The sequence below is a fragment of the Amaranthus tricolor genome, chromosome 13 (genome assembly GCF_026212465.1).
Source record: "Amaranthus tricolor cultivar Red isolate AtriRed21 chromosome 13, ASM2621246v1, whole genome shotgun sequence".
Taxonomy (NCBI): domain Eukaryota; kingdom Viridiplantae; phylum Streptophyta; class Magnoliopsida; order Caryophyllales; family Amaranthaceae; genus Amaranthus; species Amaranthus tricolor.
In genome coordinates this window covers 3,125,907-3,146,054 of record NC_080059.1, presented here as the reverse complement: position 1 = coordinate 3,146,054, position 20,148 = coordinate 3,125,907, and the positions used below count along the sequence as shown (strand labels likewise).

At 32.6% G+C, this 20,148-nt stretch overlaps 3 protein-coding genes and 1 non-coding gene across 6 annotated transcripts; 3 read left to right on the top strand and 1 right to left on the bottom strand.

The window, feature by feature from the left end:
• Positions 1-865: 865 nt before the first annotated feature.
• LOC130798348 (protein BUD31 homolog 2) lies at positions 866-4,430 on the top strand. Of its 2 annotated transcripts, none has more exons than XM_057661287.1 (5): positions 866-995; positions 1,140-1,222; positions 2,588-2,690; positions 2,855-3,042; positions 4,063-4,430. In XM_057661287.1, the coding sequence occupies exons 3-5, from the start codon at positions 2,597-2,599 to the stop codon at positions 4,216-4,218; spliced, it is 438 nt and encodes a 145-aa protein (XP_057517270.1). In that variant the 5' UTR covers positions 866-995; positions 1,140-1,222; positions 2,588-2,596; the 3' UTR covers positions 4,219-4,430. The 2 variants fall into 2 exon arrangements, with proteins under 2 accessions (XP_057517270.1, XP_057517271.1); XM_057661288.1 differs by having other exon boundaries at positions 2,581-2,690.
• Positions 4,431-7,846: 3,416 nt separating this feature from the next.
• On the top strand, positions 7,847-7,918 carry TRNAE-UUC (transfer RNA glutamic acid (anticodon UUC)). The gene has a single exon. It is a non-coding gene; the product is annotated as a tRNA-Glu (tRNA).
• A 3-nt stretch (positions 7,919-7,921) lies between these two features.
• On the top strand, positions 7,922-17,815 carry LOC130797881 (uncharacterized). Of its 2 annotated transcripts, XR_009038976.1 has the most exons (23): positions 7,922-8,418; positions 10,969-11,048; positions 11,573-11,659; positions 11,751-11,801; positions 11,881-11,998; positions 12,091-12,147; positions 12,485-12,549; positions 12,784-12,867; positions 13,092-13,142; positions 13,241-13,303; positions 13,445-13,491; positions 13,663-13,732; positions 13,809-13,871; positions 14,608-14,697; positions 14,823-14,861; positions 15,383-15,532; positions 15,621-15,698; positions 15,783-15,868; positions 16,178-16,226; positions 16,309-16,389; positions 16,474-16,567; positions 17,326-17,443; positions 17,524-17,815. XR_009038976.1 is itself a non-coding variant. In XM_057660666.1 (22 exons), the coding sequence occupies exons 1-22, from the start codon at positions 8,109-8,111 to the stop codon at positions 17,388-17,390; spliced, it is 1,878 nt and encodes a 625-aa protein (XP_057516649.1). In that variant the 5' UTR covers positions 7,922-8,108; the 3' UTR covers positions 17,391-17,815. The 2 variants fall into 2 exon arrangements, 1 of the variants encoding a protein (XP_057516649.1); XM_057660666.1 differs by having other exon boundaries at positions 17,326-17,815.
• Positions 17,816-17,888: 73 nt separating this feature from the next.
• On the bottom strand, positions 17,889-18,704 carry LOC130797882 (uncharacterized). Its single transcript, XM_057660667.1, has one exon. The coding sequence runs from the start codon at positions 18,615-18,617 to the stop codon at positions 18,069-18,071; it is 549 nt and encodes a 182-aa protein (XP_057516650.1). The 5' UTR covers positions 18,618-18,704; the 3' UTR covers positions 17,889-18,068.
• Positions 18,705-20,148: the final 1,444 nt, after the last annotated feature.

Sequence of the window (20,148 nt, the reverse complement as noted above, 5' to 3'; positions counted from 1 at the left end):
TGATTTTAAAGTTGCATAATAACTTAGTTATATAAATGATTATCAAGTTCTTTTTAAAAACAATTCAAAAATCGTTTTTGGTAAAATAAGACTTAGGGTCTTTTGGCAAGTCGTTCTTCGTTTGAGATATTGGCTGGTTTGAGTTTTGACCAGTTGAAACTATTTTTTTATCACATAGTAAGTTGATGGAAAGGGAAGAATAGATAAGATTTGATCTCAAGACATTGTTGAAAAAAACAATACATGTTCCAAACAGACTTTAGAAAATTGTACTTTATTGGAGATGTTGGCTAGTTTGAATTTCGACCAGTTGGAAATACTTTTTATCACATCAAATGGTAGACCGAGAGAAAGAGCAGATTAGATAAGATTCAATCTCAGGACTTTGTTGAAAAAAAACAGTATCTGCCCTAACTGAGATAAACTTAATATTCAATTTTTAGCATTTCATTCTAGAAAAAGTGTGTAAAAGCAAAAAAATCACTGAAAAAAACTACTCTAAATAGATTTTTGATTTTGCTTAGAAACAGTTAATAGTCGTCTATGAAATATACTTCCTCCGTTTCAAAATATTTGCACCAAAAACATTTTTGCACAATCTAATGTGTTTGTTGGATCGTTTATATCTAGAGTTATACATAACTTAAAATTATAAAATTTTGACACTATGAAAATATACGACAATACGAATAAAACAAGATTTCACATGACTATTTTTTTCTCGTATAATAGCCGAAATATGTAAATTACCATAAAATAATAAATAGTGTAAAAGTTAATTTGATGTGAGTAACATGAAACAAAGAAAGTACTTTATTCGATATTTGACCAATAAAAAGCCGAAAACCAAAAAAATAAAAATTAAAAAAAATGATATAGCTGGTTGCTATACTTGCCAAACAAAATCCCATTATTAGCAGTTAAAAAAAAATAAAGAGAGGCGAATTTGTAAAAACCCTACGCGAATCTCTTAACTCGAACTACCATTGACAACGGTAAGTTTTCTTCATCATCTTTTGTTAGGGATCTACTTTCTTAATCTGCTTCTATTCTTCTTCTCAACACCAATTTTAGATGGTTTTAAAGGTTCTGATGTTTAATTTTGGATGACGATCTGTGTCTATTTTTCTGACCTTCAGCCACTGAGCTCCGTTACCGACGTCCGGAAGCCCACGGCCCAGCCCCCACAGAACCTGCCGCACAGCCGCATCTAACCACCAAAGTATAAACTTTTTTTCTTTTTCTTTCTTTCCATAAAATTTTTAAATTTGTGCAGTTGTTATTGATTTTTCATTTATTTGAATGCTAATTGTTTAACAGTGTTGTACATTTATAATTTGATGATTATACAATACCCCAAACTATATTTGTCAATCAATTTAGGGTTTTTGGTTTTTGGTGGTAAATTTATAAATTTAGGGTTTCATATTTAATTTCTTGGAATATCTTAGAGTTTCAATTGGTTAGTAATCTAGTTCTAGAAGATATGAAAGATTAGTTGTTAACTAGTTATCTTCATTGTTTCTGTGAAAATAGAAAGTTGATACCTTATCATTTCTAAACTTCTTCGAGTATATTTGAGAACAGCATGTTCATGTAGGTCTTTTCTTTCCCCATTATAGTTTTTTTTGACAACAAGCAATTTGCTTTTGGCCGATTTACTTCATATGTAGGGCATCTGTCATATGTAGCATAAACCCTAACTCATTCGACATTTGTACCCTTCTCATTCGACATTTCAAGTATAAAAACCCCATCCAGATCTAAACCCTATCTAGTAATGTCTGAATCCTAAATTCTAAAACTAAAAAAATCTGTTAGCCCCCACGATTATTGCTACAGGAGATTGAAATGGAGAAAGGGATAATAAAACACTTCAGGCATTTTCTTGAACTATGGTTTGAGCCGTTAGCAATTTTTTATGTTTCTTCTATGTTGCTAGGATTGCAGTAGGTATTTGGTTTATTCCTTTAGGTATTGGTTGTGCCCTTCCATTGAATGAATTTTACAATTGAGTTAAGAATTAATTGACGACATGGAGAAAAGTACTTCTAAATAGTCATCTGACTTCTGAGTATGGTAAGGAAGAAATAGGCATAAGCTAAGCGGATTGCCCTTCCATTGAGTGCATCAGTATTTGTATTGGGAAATTGTTTAATTGGCTAATTTCATTATAATAGTAATTGCCTAATTGGAATCAATTTTTAATTGAATATGTGTTTGTGTTGGAATCAATACTTTAAATTTGATTTGTTTTAAAATTTGCGTGGTTTTCAAAACATGAAAACTCAGATTGGACAATCACAGTTAAATGTAATTTTATTTTTATTTTAAATGCCGCCAGCTCTTGATTTTTTTTTTTCTGGATCAGCCTTAATGAATTAATTTTCTAAACAATCAGAATTATAATCGGTAAATTTTTAAGTGTTATTTACTGAGGTTTGAATGCTAGAAACCTAGAAGATGAAGAAATTTGAAAATGTTTGTGACTTGCATCACTAATTGAAGAACTATACACTTTGTTTCCGACATTTTCGTCACTATACCAGTTTTTGTGACATTATTTGTTGTGTGGTTGAGTTTGCAGAGCGGAAAGATGCCAAAAGTGAAAACAAATCGAGTGAAATATCCTGAAGGATGGGAGTTGATTGAACCCACTCTCCAAGAGCTAGAATCTAAGATGAGAGAAGGTTTGGTTGAATTCAACCTCTTTATGTTGGTTTAAGTTATAAAACATTTCTTGGTGCATGGTGGCATGATTGATTAACGTTTGTAGCCGACCACTGTCTTTCGGGTATTAAGGCTCTTGCAATTGTTATGATCAATTAACACTTGTTTCTTTTTAATTTGGCAGCTCAATTGGATTCTCATGATGGGAAGAGAAAGTGTGAAACTTTGTGGCCTATTTTCAAAATTGCCCACCAGAAGAGTCGATATATATATGACCTTTACTATAGAAGAAATGAGATTTCCAAGGATTTGTATGAGTTCTGCTTGGACCAAGGGTATGCGGACAGAAATTTAATTGCTAAGTGGAAGAAGGTATGCAGTTTATCTTATTCTCAATCTGGCTTTTGTCATCATCATTTGAAATCTTACATGTACTAGATTGCACTTTTCAATTGGGGTTTATGTGAATGCTATGTTGTGAAGGCATTGAAACATGGAACGTTGGACGTAGCCATGTTCTGCAACCTCGATACATTCGTTCCAAACCGTTTCTTCCTGATGTAGCATTCCCTTTTGACCTCTATTTACAGAAAACTTAAAAAACACATAAAAGCGATTTTAAAAGCACAAAAAAACAATTTCATTTTCTTTTGTTTTAATTTTTTGTTATACATGATGTATCTCGTACTCTATCGTTCCCGAGTAAATATGGGTTGTGTACTTGTGTTCCTCATTCCCGTTCTTGTCCCCTGTCTGCATGAAGATCTATAAGTAATTAGTATTTGTCTTGACCAGTAACTTGCTGAGATATGTAGAACTTATCACCATTATATGCTAAAAATAAATTGTTCCCTATTGCCATGAAATCCTGGCCTCAAACTTTCTTAATTATGGTTAGTATATGATTTTACATCAGCAAGCACAACCCTAATGTCATTAAATAGCTCCCACCTAGGCGGGGTTTGGAGGAGACGAATGTATGCAACCTTACCCTCGTTGACAAAGATGGTTTTTCCGATTGACCCTTAGTAACAAACATCATCGCAGTTTCACATAAATAAGAAATGCACGTGAACAAGTGATGCCTATTATAGTAGCTGAACCCAATCAATACTCTTCCCATTGTGTGAGTAGTAGCATGTTAGTAAAACTAATAACCGGGTGTAATACAAGAAAAAATGGTGCCAATTCATCTATTTGACTATAGGAAGTATATTTATCTATAACTGGTTTAATAGTTTTCATCTGTAACCTGAATCATTGTCGTTCAATCTGATCTCACATTTTATGGAGGAACAATTATAATGTAAGGTTATGTAGTATGGTGTTCAATTTCTGGAAGAAATTGTCAAAATGTGTTGCTGAGATTTTTGTTGTGCCTCTGAATTGCAGCCAGGATATGAGCGTTTGTGTTGCTTGCGCTGCATACAACCACGAGACCATAACTTTGGCACGACATGCGTTTGCCGAGTGCCAAAGCATCTTCGGGAGGAGAAAGTTGTGGAATGTGTTCATTGTGGATGTGGAGGTTGTGCCAGCGGGGATTGATCTGCTTGCACCAAGATGTCTAGCACTTTGTTGCAACTGATAACTTCACCAATGAATTTGTTATATTGGTAAATCACACTATAATTTTCAGGTTATGTCTATTATGAATTTATCCATTAAACGATGTGTGTGTACTTTGATAATACCTTGTAAGGCTGTAACTAACATCGTTCAACTCATCGAAGCAAATGGAAGTGTGATTTGCACTCTGATGTGGCTAATATAGCTCAATGTAGTATAAGTTCCTTGTTTTGGTTTTACTTTCAGCAGTGAAATTATTTTTTTGAATGTGCTCTGCTAGTTGTAGATATGGGCACAGGCAAAGGGTCGGCTCTTCCTGGGTATAGCGCAATACGGCTTGTTCTGTGCATGGCACAGGCCCGACCCAGCGGCCAGCACATGTGACACCTGAATTTCTACGTTATTAGGACAAAGCGCTATTAAATTATACTAATTGATATAATAATATAGAACAATTCTTAAAATGAGGGTAAATTAAGTCCAATGATTTAGTTCTCTCAAAATCTGACCCACACATTAAGTTTTTACCAAACTATACACAATTTTTAATTTAATGACTCTATCTAAAACCCAATATAAATATTACTTTTGAAGTATTAGTCATTATCTAACTTGGAATAAACTTGGTCCTTAAGTTCAACTCAATATAAAAGTCTCAAACTTTACTTTTGAACCACCTCAGAGTGAAAGTTTGTCATTAAACTAGTAACGTACTTCCATAACCAATGTAACTTCCTTAAAGGAGTAGTAAATTTACTAACCTCTCCAGTTGACCATTCTCAACAAGTCATCATCATAATACCTAGTGTATTTTGTTTATAGAAATTATGATTGAAATTGGAAATTTAAATAGTAAAAATCATAATTCGATTTTGATTCGGATTAAATTGGATATCCCAATATTGTCTTATATTTTTATAAAATTACTTTTTACAATTTTGTACTTTTATACACACAAGCATTTAAGTCTAACTCTCTTTCTTCCTTTAATCAAAATTATTTTTCATTGTTTGAAAAATAAATAATTTTTGCAATATGGTTGAATGTTTAAAAGCCTAAAATCTCGATCGGGATTGACATCTGATTTTAAAACTAGATATCTAATATGAATTCTTCAAAGAAATACTCTCTTAGTTTCTCAATGAAATTCCCACAAGGAATATTTACGGAAATTAAGAAAAATAAAATTTTTTAAATAGTAAATATATTATTTTATTTAATAATAGATTTGATGGAGGAAAAGTGGGGATTATAAACTTTAAAAAACTAATAAAAAAAATAATTTTATGAAAATTGTGAAAAATATGTGGGGACTATAAAAAATATAAAATTATTAAAATAAAGTTAATGGAAAATATGTGAAGACCATAAGTACTATTAAAATATTAAAATAAGAATGAATAAGGTGACCTTTATCCAAATGTTATTATATAAATAAAAAGTGACAAATGATGATAAATTTTTTAAGAGAGAATATTAATTATTTATTTTTGAAATCTAATTTTGAATACTGTTGATGGATTTATTATTCATTCACACACTAACCTTAAATATGCACCTGTCTAAATTTAAAAAAACATGAAGTACATAAAAAAGATACTTTTGGCATCTTCTTATCAAAGAGCACAAAATTAATAAAAAAAAAGAAAATAGTACATTGATTAGTAACAAAAGGTCAAAGGGTTAAATTTATTATTCATCCACGAATCGAATATGACAAAGTTAAACTTTATGCCATTTCTTAAATTAGTGGTTGCAATATTTCTAAACTGCACATTCATCAAAGGATCTTATCTTTATCACACGTTTTAAAGTAGGCTTCCTCAGTCTTAGTATTTTACAAATATATCAAGCCCTCTTAACTCTTGTTGATTGTGCAATTTTTATGGCATTATGAAGAGTGGTCTTATTGCAAGATTGATTGAATAGTAGAAATAAATCCTGATAATCCCAGCAATAACCCTTGCTTAAAAACACTACTTTAAACTAATTTTGATTTAGTCATTTATTAATTGGATCCCTTTCAATTACGGGAACAATATTTATTATCATATTTTTCATTTGAAAATACACAATATGTTTCTTATTTTAAATCATTCTATTTAAATAACCAATAAAATTCAACAATATTATTCCACATACTCTAATCTAATAAAAATGAACTTACATTTTAATTTTTATTGTATTTTACTTTTTTGTTTTATGTAATGAACTTTATATGCATCAAATGAAACATAATAAATTATTACACTTAAACATTAATTTATGGACCTTTATTTTTTTATATTATTTAAATCATCTCCAATAATATTCAATATTTAATTACTCCATTATTTATTTTGGTTTCTTCTCAAATTCTAAATGGAAATATAAAAAAGAACGGAGGGAATAAAAGTTTATTTCTAATCAACATTCAATCATACAATAACAAATTAGTCGTGTCTTTAAACTCGCTCTCTTCTATCTCTCCTTGTTCTTTATCATATAAAAATCTAGCCTCTATTGTTAACTTTGTGGTTACTATTAACCTTATGGTTGATGGTAAGCCCTCAATATTTTTATTTTTTTTTCGTTTTTAGTTACAAATAAAATTTATTCTTTATATTTTAGAGTGTTTCAATTTATTTATTGGGTTACATCTACCTATAGTCATTTGAGATCTTATTTTATTCGTTTCTCGACATATTTTCATAATACAAAAATTTGATAATTTTTAGTTGTGTAAAATTATAGCAAATAAATTCTTACGCTCATACTCCTAGTAAACATCACAAATGTAATACATATGAGTAATTAGTTTTTATTGATTGGTAAAGGTACACAAAAACAATTATCTCAAATAAAAGTAGACAAAGACAGAAATAATTGTAAGGTAAAGTTTAAGGATAATCTTTGATGACTACTTTCTAAATGAAGCAACATGACCAACAAATCAATTTAACCACTTGTAGTTGTAGCCAGGTTTTTATTAAGTGGGACACACTTATGAACTACCAAGTTGTCCACTTTTATCATATCAACAATAAATAACAACTACTTATCCTTGGTTTGGCTCAATTATAGGCTAGGATTGCTAACCTATCTTATTGAAGTAGAAAAAAAATCTTAAAAATTGAAAATTAAATACTTAGCTTCTATTTTCAATTCATTTCATTAGCTATTTTTGAAAAATTTATTTTTTATTTGGATGTCGAAATTTTTCATTAAAATTGTTTCGTTGTTGACAGAAGACTTAAGAATTTAGTGTTAATGATTATGACATCAATCTTTATTTTATATACATAAAACTTTGTACACTCAAATTAGACAACTGACATACAAATCAACCTGTTCACTGCCTAAAATTTTAAGGGCCTATTTTTTTAATATACTCTATATTAATATGACTTTGCCACAATTTTTTCTTTTTAGTGTCTCCATTTTTTTGCTACAATGTTTTTTTTTTGAAAATGTTCTCTCTATGCAATGTTTCTTTGTTGCAATTAGAATTAAAACGGAATTAAGAGTGTCACAAAAAATACACTATTCAATTATCAAGAAGTAAGAATCCTATTAAAAGTAAAACAGATTAAAATATAAACGTCTAGTAAAAACTTATCATCATAATTCCGTTGTCGTCCAGCGGCTAGGATGTCTGGCTTTCACCCAGGAGACCCGGGTTCGATTCCCGGCAACGGAAATTATTTTTTTTATTAATCAATTTTTTATATCCTCTTCGTCTTCACGACCCTCCTTTTATAGATTCTGCTGCAAAAACCCAATTATAAAACCCTTAAAAATTTTACTCGGTATATAGCAGAAACTTCCCCTTCCTTAAATTAATGAACAGAATATTGACCCTTTTTTATTTATAATTAATTGTCCTATAAATGTTTTACTCCTTTTCTCTTATAAAAACAACTTCTCTCTCTATATCCTCATATCGAACAACTATTTCCCGCTCTACCTATTTCCTCAAACAATTGCCCTACATTGTCAGCCGCTTTTCCTTCCCTTTGTGCAAAACTTCAATTAGAGGGATAAATTTGGAATCAAATAAAAACCCAAAAAAAGAAAGAAAAATGAAGTATGTTTTGGTTACCGGTGGTGTTGTTAGTGGTTTAGGTAAAGGTGTTACTGCTAGTAGTATTGGTGTTGTTCTTAAATCTTGTGGTCTTCGCGTCACTTCTATTAAGATTGGTATGATTTCTATTTTTTTATTAGTTGTGTTGAATTAATTTGTAGATGATTTTGATAAAGTTGTCTTTTTTTTTTTGAATTGATTTTTTTTGTTTAATTTGTAATGGGTTAATTGCATTTTTGATTAATTATCATCCAAGTTGTTGGAATAATTGACAAAGTTGCGATTTTTTGTTAATTTTGTATTGGGTTTATTGCATTCATTGATTAATTTTCTATGGGTATTGTTAAAGATGTCAATGTTTATTTTGTTTGTGTTTCATTATTTGTGGGGAAATTAATTCAAGTTGTCATCTTTTTTTTTTTTTTTTTTTGTTTAATTTGTCTTGGGTTTATTGCATTTTTTGATTAATTATCTTTGGGAATTGCTAAAGATGTCAATTCTTTTGCCTTTGTTTGTGTTTCATACTCCAATTTGTTGGGAAAGTTGAATAAGTTGCCATCTTTTTTGTTTAATTTGTAATGGGTTAATTGCTTTTTGATTAATTTTTTTTGGTGTTGCTGAAGATTTTATGATCTTCATAATGTATAATTTTCTTGTTAGATAAATTGTGGGTATATTTGAAGATGCTACCTTTTTTCTTCAATCTTTGATGGGTTGATTGCATTCCATTAAATAAGTTATGGGTATGGCTAAAGATGTTATCTTTCTCTTTAAATTTGTGTTTATTGTTGATTGGTAAATTTCATTTTTGATTAACATTTTTTGGTTTTATGGGTTTTGTTGAAACATATTGCTTGTTAATTACTGATCAATTTTGTTCTCATTACTGATTGGATATTGTTGTAATTTTATATTTTTTATTTTAGATTCTATTGCAATTGGATTCAGTCCAACTTCTATTTTTTTTTGTAAATTTGAGGATGAATAATCTTTTGTGATGTTTCTTTTTATCAAGCATGCTTTGATCATTTTGCATGTTTGGTTGTTGACTTGTTGTAATGAGAAGCCATTTGAATTTTTATATTGTAGGTTTAGGTTTCCCCCCTCATTGCTCCTCTGTGATGATCAGCCTGTGAGGAATTTACAAAATCTTTCAACCCTATTACATTTTATCCTGTATTGACATTTATCTTTTTGATTCTTTGTAATATGAACTTTATGTTTATGGAGTCTTTGTTCCTCACTCCAAGGACTATCATCATTCTAGTTTCTAGGAACTGTTAGGAGGGAAGCACTTTATGTGATTGGGTTGACAGTTAGAATCAACTGCCACTAAACTGACTACAGGACAGAACATACTGAACTCTCATAATATAGTACAATGTCTGAGTGCTTCCTAAATGCTATCTTGCAAGAGGGACTGTTGGTAGATTTAGATTTTAGAACTGTTCCCAGCTAGTATACCCGCATACATCATATTTTGCTTGAAGTATATGAGTATTTCCTCAGTTTGTTAAGAGTCTAAGATGCATTGGGGTATTGGAATGTTGTTTTTATTGTTTTCTATATAGGGCAGTAAAACATAATTCGCTAGTTAGTTCGCGTTTTGGATTCGTGATGCGCTCAAAATGGTTCAAAAATAGCCTAAAATCAACCATAATTCAACCTTTTCGATTCGCGATTCGCAAGGCGATTTAGCGAATCATGTGACACTTAAAGGGTACTTAAAAACTCTCTTTCTCTGACAAGTAGTTCCGCTGGCTTGTTTTGCTTGGGAACTCTTTTTATTTTATGCAGCCATAAGTTGTATATAGCTTCAAAATAAAATTTGATTCATCCTATGCTTTAAAAATGTTTTATTGGTAATTCCAATATGTATGGCTGTTTCTGCGTCGTGATCATTAAGAATATTCCTATTAAAGACCTGTAGCAAGCTTTATTTTCTTCTTATTGAAGATGCATGCTTTTGAAAAAGTGACCGTTTATAGTTCTGGACATTACTCGTAAAGACGAACGACTATGAGGTGATGCAACCACTATCTATAATAGGTTTTGCTAATCATCAAATTGCCCTAAGGTTGTGTTTGGGAACATATATTTCATTTCAATTGTAGATTTCAATCATTAAATCAATTATGAAGAATTTGAGAATGACAAGTTTGGGAAGTCATTCTCAAGTTCTCAACTTTAACTACCTTTAAAACACTGGTGTAATTGGCTCAAATCTGAATTTGAACTTTTTTAATTTGCCAAACACTAATTTTGAGTCAATTCTAGATTTTTAAATGAAATTATCATTCCCAAATTTCATTCTGCATACGGGTTATACTACAAACTATATAAGACATAAAAACTCTCTTTTAACAATATTTATGGATTTTACCATCTCATATTATTTTCCATCTTGAATAATTCAGATTAGCTATAGAACTGGATCATCATACTAATTTTTTGTCTTTTAAATCAACAATTCTAAGTTTTTGATTTGAACTCATTTTTGTTTAGTGTTGCTTGACTGCTTGTTATATTGAAGTGTACTTAATGTTGTGGATGCTAGTTCTTGAACTGTCTTGGCCGATCTATTATCCGTATCATTTTCCAATTTTAATGTATATTAAGACTGTTTACAAAATCTTTTTTTTTTTTTTTTTTTTTGAATATTACAGATCCTTACTTGAATACTGATGCTGGTACTATGTCACCTTTTGAACACGGAGAAGTATTTGTACTTGATGATGGGGGAGAGGTTTGCTTCTGTTTCTATCTTCACCTGCATGTTTGGCATGCTAATTTTTGCTTATTCGTTCCACTTGTGCTTAATACCTGCATCTTTTTGGCTTAATTTTTTTATCTTGCAATCTACATCCTTGCTTAAACTTTTAACTGAAATATTAACATAAAGTTTGCTTAATTTATGATTTAAAATGTTTTGCTAAAGAAAAAAACACTGCCCTGCAAGGTGCAAATTGTCTGCTTGTGTGAAATTACCGGGAGTCAAATTATGTCGATTCAACGCTTCAGGAAGTCACATTTTCATCTTTTACTGACATCTTAGTGCGCCAGTTTCTTTTCTTACTTGGAAGGCTTTCCATAATTCATACCCAAATGCATTAACTACAGCTAGATACACGGATTAAATATTTTAATACAAATTTAATTAACTTAAGCTCTCAATTTGTTATTTAGCTTAATCTTGAATATACATGCATTCTGATTTAACCTTTGGGTCTAAAGTTTTAATTCATTCTTTGTGTGTTCTATTTATTAAAGGTTGATTTAGACCTGGGTAACTATGAGCGCTTCCTTGATGTGACGCTAACCAGAGACAACAACATCACAACCGGGAAGATATATCAGGTGAACATCAACATTTTAAGGAGCATTATATTTCGGTCAATACTTAGTTCAAGAACTTGCTCTAATCATCAATTGTTCTACTTATTTACAGTCTGTTCTCAAAAGGGAGCGGAAAGGCGATTATCTTGGAAAAACCGTACAGGTAACATCAATTTGTTTACAAGTCGATCCCATTTAATAGCAAGGTGTTTTGCGTATAAACACCGGTATTTCTCCAACAGGTTGTTCCACACATTACTGATGCAATCAAAGAATGGATTCAGAGAGTTGCAAACATCCCCGTTGATGGAAAAACTGATCCTGCTGATGTTTGTGTCATTGAGTTAGGAGGGACTGTCGGTAAGGTTCATTCATTTTTGGGTTTCTGTCTGATATTACTTATTAGATTCTAAAAATAGGATGTATGATGGCTCTGTCTATTACTTTTGTAGGTGACATCGAGTCAATGCCATTTATTGAGGCGCTACGTCAATTGTATTTCACAGTTGGTATGACTGAATTTTCGAATTAATTTGCAAATACAAAATGAATATTGTGATTCTTTTTATAGATAGAGTATATATTTTACATCTGTAGTTTCCTATGAACTTATAGAAGTACTACTAGAAGTTAGTGAACTATGTTAACCATTATTTTTTTCTCAAATTTCCCATGAAATATTAAGTAATAAAAACCTATTTTTACTTAACTTGTAAAAGTTTATGAATTATTTTACCCTTGATCAGTAAATTTATGAACTTTCTAATCTTCATAATTTGATTTAGTAATCTTTGATGCTCCATCTTCCGTTTTATGATTCATTATTCTTATGAAATCTCTGTACAGGAAAAGAAAATTTCTGCCTCATTCATGTGAGCCTAATTCCTGTTCTTGGTGTTGTGGGTGAGCAGGTATTTCTAACTACTAAAATGATTTTTGGACTTGTTTTTGAACGATCAGATGTGAGAATCACGGGTTAGCCTCGTGGTTGACGACTTTTTCTTTCACTCTTGTGATTGGGTTCGATTCTCACCACTTATAGGAAGGATTGATTCCCTCTCCCTTGCCAGGGATTCTCTAGCCTACCCTCGAATAAAAAAATATAGTTCTCTGTCCGTTGTGACCTCTTCTGTGGTTTTATGCAGAAAACAAAGCCTACTCAACATAGTGTGCGAGAACTGAGAGCATTAGGCTTGACTCCTCATCTTCTTGCATGTCGGTCCGCACAGGTTAGTCTTTTCTTAATAGACCCGCCAATCCATGTCAGAACAATCTCTTGAACTTTTCCTCTAATTGTATTGCTTATATTGTAGCTTTTTATCAATAGATAAGCTCTTCGGCCCTGTGCTTTTTACACGGGCTTCACTGAATAGATATATTTAATAACTAAAGTATTAAACTCATGTGCAGCTGCTGATTTTAAATTTTTTTATTTGTTCTCGACTTTTTGCAGCCTTTGCTTGATAATACAAAGGAGAAGCTTTCTCAATTTTGCCATGTACCCGTAAGTGGCTGCTTGAAATTTGAATGTTGACTGTCGTCAGGACTCTGGAAGGTTTTATTCTGATAACTTTGGTGATTTCTTCTGTGACTTTTCTGCAGGCCGAAAATATTCTTAATATCCACGATGTTCCAAATATTTGGCACGTTCCGCTTTTGTTGCGGGTAGGTTTATTATTCGCATCAGCGATGTCTCAAACTCAGTAGATTTCATAAATTCCTCTTTTATGGCTCACCGAAGATATCCTTGTCTTTTTGTGGACAACGCTGTCTTATTGAGTTTTTGATGTTTGTTCTGTATTACAGAATCAAAAGGCTCACTATGCTATAATGAGACAGCTAAAATTACTCGAGTAAGATTATCTTATAATCCTGCTATAAATATAGGAATTTAACTCTTATATTTCAGGGTTCTTTCTATTTCTAATATTAAAAGTCACATAATACTACTCCATTATTGGACATTATGAAAAAGATGTCACCTTTCCAAAATAGTAATGCTAACCTTGTTGAATTTGTAACAGTGTTGCTGCACCTCCCAACTTGGAAGAGTGGACAAATCGGGCAGAGACTTTTGATAATCTTACCGACTCTGTAAGGACTCAAGTACACCAACCTCTTATTTGTGGCTTTCCCTATACGTGTACTTACCGAAGTTTTTGGGTGGCAGGTTAGGATTGCTATGGTTGGAAAATATGTTGGTTTAACCGATTCTTATCTGTCTGTAATAAAGGTGAGTTAATTTACATGGCTTTAGCCTTTCTGTGATCACATTTATGCTTCGTCGATGTAACTTTCTCATTGATGGGTCTCACAATGTGCAATACCATTCTATAGGAAAATGACTGAAATATTATGTCATATGTGACGACAACTATTTTCTCATTTGAAAGGTTTCTTGTATTCTGATCGAGTGACCCGAACCAATTGGTACATAGTACTGGACAACCTAACACAAATTTTTATACGAAACGGTCTCACCGTGAGACGTGCCCCATACATTGTTTGAATAGCTCAATAGTAAAAACTTTTAGCATAATGGACCTTTTGTATGAACTCGTCTCACGATGAGACAGTCTCATACAAGGGGCTGACAACCTAAATATCAACCCAATTCAAAACGCTAGCAAATGACTTGTCACCAATTTTCCAACACAACTCAAAACCAAATTGATCCAAAACCAAGGATGATACACCCATTTGAGATTAAAATAATGTCATCATATTGGATGATATCGTGAAGCCCCACCTTCACGCGTTAATGAGAATGTGGAATGTATTGAGTTTTGGCAAGCTAGTAGAACAAATGTTAGCTTAGAGCGACATTTGATTAACCTGATAGATTTCTCAATGATTTGTCACTCATGGGTATGTCATAACGAATGCATATATGAGTAGAGCCAATGTGTATTTACCTGTAAAAAGGCTTTATTACAGTTTTATTGATATGGCGGGGATCTCTTTTGTAGGCTCTTCTTCATGCCTGCATTGCTTGTTCCATGAAGCCAGCAATTGACTGGATTGCGGCTTCAGACCTTGAAGATGAAAGTGCCAAATCGGTATCTACCCTCTATACCTTGGTCTCTTTTGTTTCCTTCTCGTTGTACAGAATTTCCGGGAAAGTTGATGCGATTTTGACCTCATTTCTAATGAAGTGTTTGACAGTATCCGTTTTCTTGTGCAGACACCCGAAGCTCATGCAGAAGCGTGGAACACTCTAAAGGTTTGTTTTGCTTGTATTCTTCCCTGTGACATGTTATAACTTGAAATGTTGAATAAATGCTGTTTTCTCATTAAAAGCATTGCTTTAACTTCAATCCAAAGTATTGTTCGATTTGGTTGTTTTTAAGAGTTGAAGTTTGGTGAGTACTCTGCATGTGGCGGTATTAGTATTGGGCACTTCCAATGCCTGTTGTACTAGAGATGTTGGAAAAACTAAACAGAAAGAGTAATGACCATTGTCACATGATTCGCTAATCTCCTCGCAAAATCGCGAATCCACAAAGTGAATCATGGTCTGTTTTGGGCTATTCTTGGGCAAATTTGAGCGAATCACGAATTCAAAAAGTGAATCAACTAGCGAATTATGTTACACTGCTAATGATTAATGATATTGGCGAATGTAATTCCAGTAGTCCTGTGTAGTTATGTAATTATAACTGCACATTTGCTCGTATTTATCCATTTTTCATCAAATGACAACACAGAATTAGAATCAGTAATATAATTGATTTTTCTCTACAGAATGCTTCATGTGTGCTAGTCCCGGGTGGATTTGGTGATCGTGGAGTTGGTGGAATGATATTAGCTGCAAAGTATGCCCGGGAAAATAATGTTCCGTATTTAGGAATCTGCTTGGGCATGCAGATTTCTGTCATAGAATTTGCTAGATCTGTAAGTAATATCATCTTTATCAACCAAAAAACTTGTTTTTCTACTTCTTTTAAGTTCTATATATTGATTTTTTGACTGCGTATTGTAGATTCTGGGTTGGGAAAATGCTAATAGCGAAGAGTTTAATAAGGAGGATCCAAATCCAGTAATTATATTTATGCCCGAGGTAAAGCTGTTTTTAGGATCTAAGTTTTATGTCTTAGTGAAGACGGGTTTGATTTTACTAGTTACGTATTTCTTGTGTTCTCAGGGATCTAGAACTCATATGGGAAATACAATGAGATTAGGATCTCGAAGAACAATGTTTCAAACCCCGCATTGTGTGACCTCTAAGTTGTAAGTTGACTTATTTTTTCTTTCAAACTCCAAAATCTAATCCCTCTGTGGCTCTGTCCATTTGAATTTGTTACATTTTTGATTTTCATTTGTCTCGTTGAATTTGTTACATTTGCTTTTGGAAAATGGTTTCACACTCTAATTTTCATCCACAAACTCAATCTCTCTCCTCATCTGATTCACACATTTTTTGTCTTATTCTTCCGCTAACTCATCTGAACTTAAATAAAAATAAAGTTTGCATTTCTAGCTACAAGCAATGGAAATAGTTTTATTTGTTCTATTTTTTTTACGTGTTCTACTTTTTAGGTATCATAATTCAAGGTTTGTGGATGAACGCCATCGCCACAGATACGAGGTTTGATGCTTGATACTTGTTTGCCCCATTTTTTTGGTGTATAAAATTTATAGTCCTGCAACTTTTGAAATTTATATTGCAGGTGAATCCAAATTTAGTTGCCAAATTAGAGGAAGGTGGCTTAAAATTTGTGGGGAGGGATGAATGTGGAGAAAGAATGGAGGTAAATTTTGTCCCGGTATATAATTATTAAAATGATGTATACCCGTAGCATAACAAAGCATATGTAAAATCTTCTTTTGTGCAGATCTTAGAACTGCCTGATCACCCGTATTACGTTGGGGTCCAATTTCATCCCGAATTCAAGTCAAGACCCGGGAGACCTTCTGCTCCATTCCTTGGTAAATTCTCCTCTTTGCATGATAAAATTGTTGTATTCCACTAAAAAAGATCAAGAGAAGAGAAAGAGAAACCTACCATGGTACCCTTTTGTGTTGGAAACATATTTTGTGTTAGCATAAACAACTTTCATGCCTTGGGAAGTAGAAGAGATAGACTACAACCATGATGGTGGAGAAACCTTTCAGCATTAACGTGTAGATATGTTCGAGTTTTTTTTTTCATTGATTTGTCAAGTGTCAATGCTGCCCTATCTTTTTTTCGATCGGGATTAAGGCTAGAGAATCCGTTCATACAAGTGGGAAGAACTAGTCATTCCTGTATGTGACAAGAGTGAAAGGGAAAACCTTCGATCACTTGACCAACCCATATTCCTAATGCTTCCCTAATGCTTTTGTTGGGCATTTAGGATATTCCACCCTCCTTCATTCCTCCATCAATTGGGCTAAAAGACTATGAGAGTGTTTAACATATAGCTGATTGGAGTGGCTGATTTGACCAGCAACTAACCAATTGATTTTGAACCCTCTGTTAGGAGCAACTTATTCATAACAATTAGATGTTTCAACCAGCTAATATACCAAACACCAAAACTAGATGGTTTGACCATCCAATTTCTAATTGTGTCAAAATAAGTTGAAATTGCCCAATAAGCTAGTTTACCAAACACTCCCAAATTATTTCTAATTGTTTCTAATAGTAGTTAACTTCTTTTCTATGGAATGATTTAGGTTTTAACCTTGATTTTTTGCAATTATAGGTCTTATATTAGCAGCAACCAAGAAATTGGAGGGTTATCTAAAGACATATCAAAATGGTAGTTAGCAATAGCATGCAAAGCTAAGTTGGTATCTCTTATACATCTAATTCCAATAGTGGTAAGCATCTTTTTCTCAAAACTACCTAAAAGGATGCTCTTTTCTTAAGGGCACTTTTCGGTATTTCATTTGCTTTACAGAACGAATAGACATAGCGGTTGCTGCGTGATTTTTGTGCTGATCCAATTCAAGAATTCATCGCCAACGCTTGTGATTCTCGGCTCAAATCTCGCTGATTTCTTTTCGTGCTCAGTAGGAAATTTTTGTTAGCAAATGTTGGGTGTTTTTAATGGTAGTTCTGGAATAACCATTCTATTTGGATTCCAGAAGGTTTCCACATTGTTCTACTATCAAATGTTTTGAAGAAATGCTGTTTTCTGACATATTATTTCCATTTAATCCCATTGCTTAATAAAGTGTTTCTTCCTAATCTTTGCATAACCCATTTATGAATATCTGTTGTGTTTCATGCTATTTTCGAGTCGGTAAGGAGATTGGGAGGAGGTGCGGAAAAAACGGATTTTGCTGAGGAGAAACTTTCTCGGTGAGATGACCTCAAAACCCATATGCTAATAATTGTATTACGGTAAAATCTCATAATATGAAGCCTCGGGTATTTACAAAATGCCGGAAAGCGTACAAAAATCCAAAAATTTATACATAGTATAATATAAAAGCATGAATTTTAAGCTGTCTGCATCCCATTTTGCCTTTGTTGAAATGAAATTTGTCTTTGCATCTTCATTTGTTGATAGAAGTTGGCAATGAACTCCTCCGCCTTGACGTCGATCCCTGCGTCATCTTCATACACCATTTCTTCTTCACAAATTTCATTCCGATCTTCATAATCATCTACATTGTTCCGTAGAAAGCTTCTCCTTGCACCATAATTCCCGTACCTTACATCATCATAATCATTACCATCATTACCAAAATCGTAATCGAAATCAGCCACTTCTGGCTTAATGCACGGAATCTTGAACCTTAACGATGCAGGTCGGCTCATCCTAAGGTGTAGGACAGGAGTCTCGTCAAACGAGAGCTCACGTTCACCATATCGGATCATATCCAAAGACTTCTTGTGATGACCTACAAGGTATTTAGGCATAAGGCGTAACTCGTCCATGAGCCTACATTTTAACAAACCGCCTTTTTGAGCCCATATTAAGGTTAATCGGAGGAGTCGCCATGCTCGACGAGCAGCCGCTTCACATGAAGATATCTTCCTACCCATGTTTTTTTTTTCTTTTGGTGTTCAAAAAGTATGTACTCTATTATGCAAAGAACAACTATGGAAGGTTTTGATGATGAAAAAGAATAAACCGTTTATTGTATATATAGTACTAATAAGACTGTTACGCGGTATTGATTGGAGGGAGAAAAGGTCTAGATTGGGAAAAAGACTCCAGGACACGGCTGTAAAGTGGGGCCATACAGCATTAAATTTTTATTAAAATAAATGAGGTGGGTAAAACACTAACTTGCTTGGAAAGGTCCCCTGAAAAGTGAAAACCAAGCATGAATCAATTTCCAGCGTTTCACTCATAATGTTTTGCGTAAGTTTGTATGTCTATGTACTAGAGGCTAGAGCATATCCGAGAAAAACACACAAAGTTTTTGCAAGATAATCTCTAATTGGGATGTCCGAAAAAGAAAAATATAGAGTAAATTTCTCAGTAGGCATTAAAAATATTATAAGTAGGCATTTAGTATATTGTAATTAGGCATAAAGATATTAAGTAGACATTAAGAATATGGTAAGTGTGCTAAGTTTCTCGGTATCTATTAAGAAATTGTTAGTAGGCAATGTCAAGTACTTTTTCGGTGAGCATTAAGTATATTGTAAGTAGGCATTAGGTATATAGTAAGTGGACATTAAGATTTAATGGACTGGGTTAGAGAGACGTCTCTAAAAAAAACAATCTCTCAGAAAACTGGCCGAAGAAAAAAAGCGATGTCACAAATAGTCACTAATTACCGAAAAAATTACAAGTGGAATGCATCATGGGTGGAAGACGATACAAAAAACTCAATCAAAATTTTTTTTTATTTTTTATTGCATTACTATTAAATTTTTAGCATCTTTTAAGTGTTATTACTTATCTATCTGAACTACCCATTAAATCCACCCACTATGTACCATGTCCCATCATCACCCATGATGATGCAAATTGGAATGTTTGGATTATGTTGGAAGTCACGGATTATGTGGGGCAAATTGTAGATTTATCAATTATCAGCAAATTGTGACCGTGAAATCGCTATGTTGAGAAGGGAGATTAAATTTAAATATTATCCATCAAGTTAAATAGTGGTCATTTTTAATGGAGTCGTTTTTTCGCTTTAAATTTTGATAGAATATAATAAAATGACTTTGTTATGTTTTGTGCAATTTTTTATTTATTTATTTAAGTTGTAAATAATTTGGATATTTCCCGTTTGTGTTGGATATTTAAACAATGAGAAACCAGATGCAAAATCCTAGTGAAGCCAAATAGAAAAGGGAAAATACACAGAAAATGAGTTGGATATTTCATAATAGGACCTCAAAAAAAAAAAAAAAAAAAAGGAGTCACCTGAAACTGAAATCCACATCTTGGCTGTGTTTTTGTTTGACAGCTGCTTGAGGTGTTTCCCATTGTGTTTCTTCATAATCAAACATTTTTTGTCTTTTTCAACAATAAAGGCCTCTACCTTTATCTAATTAATAAAAAATAAGTATAATTTAGAAAATAATATTTTTTTAAAAAATAAGCTAAGTTAAC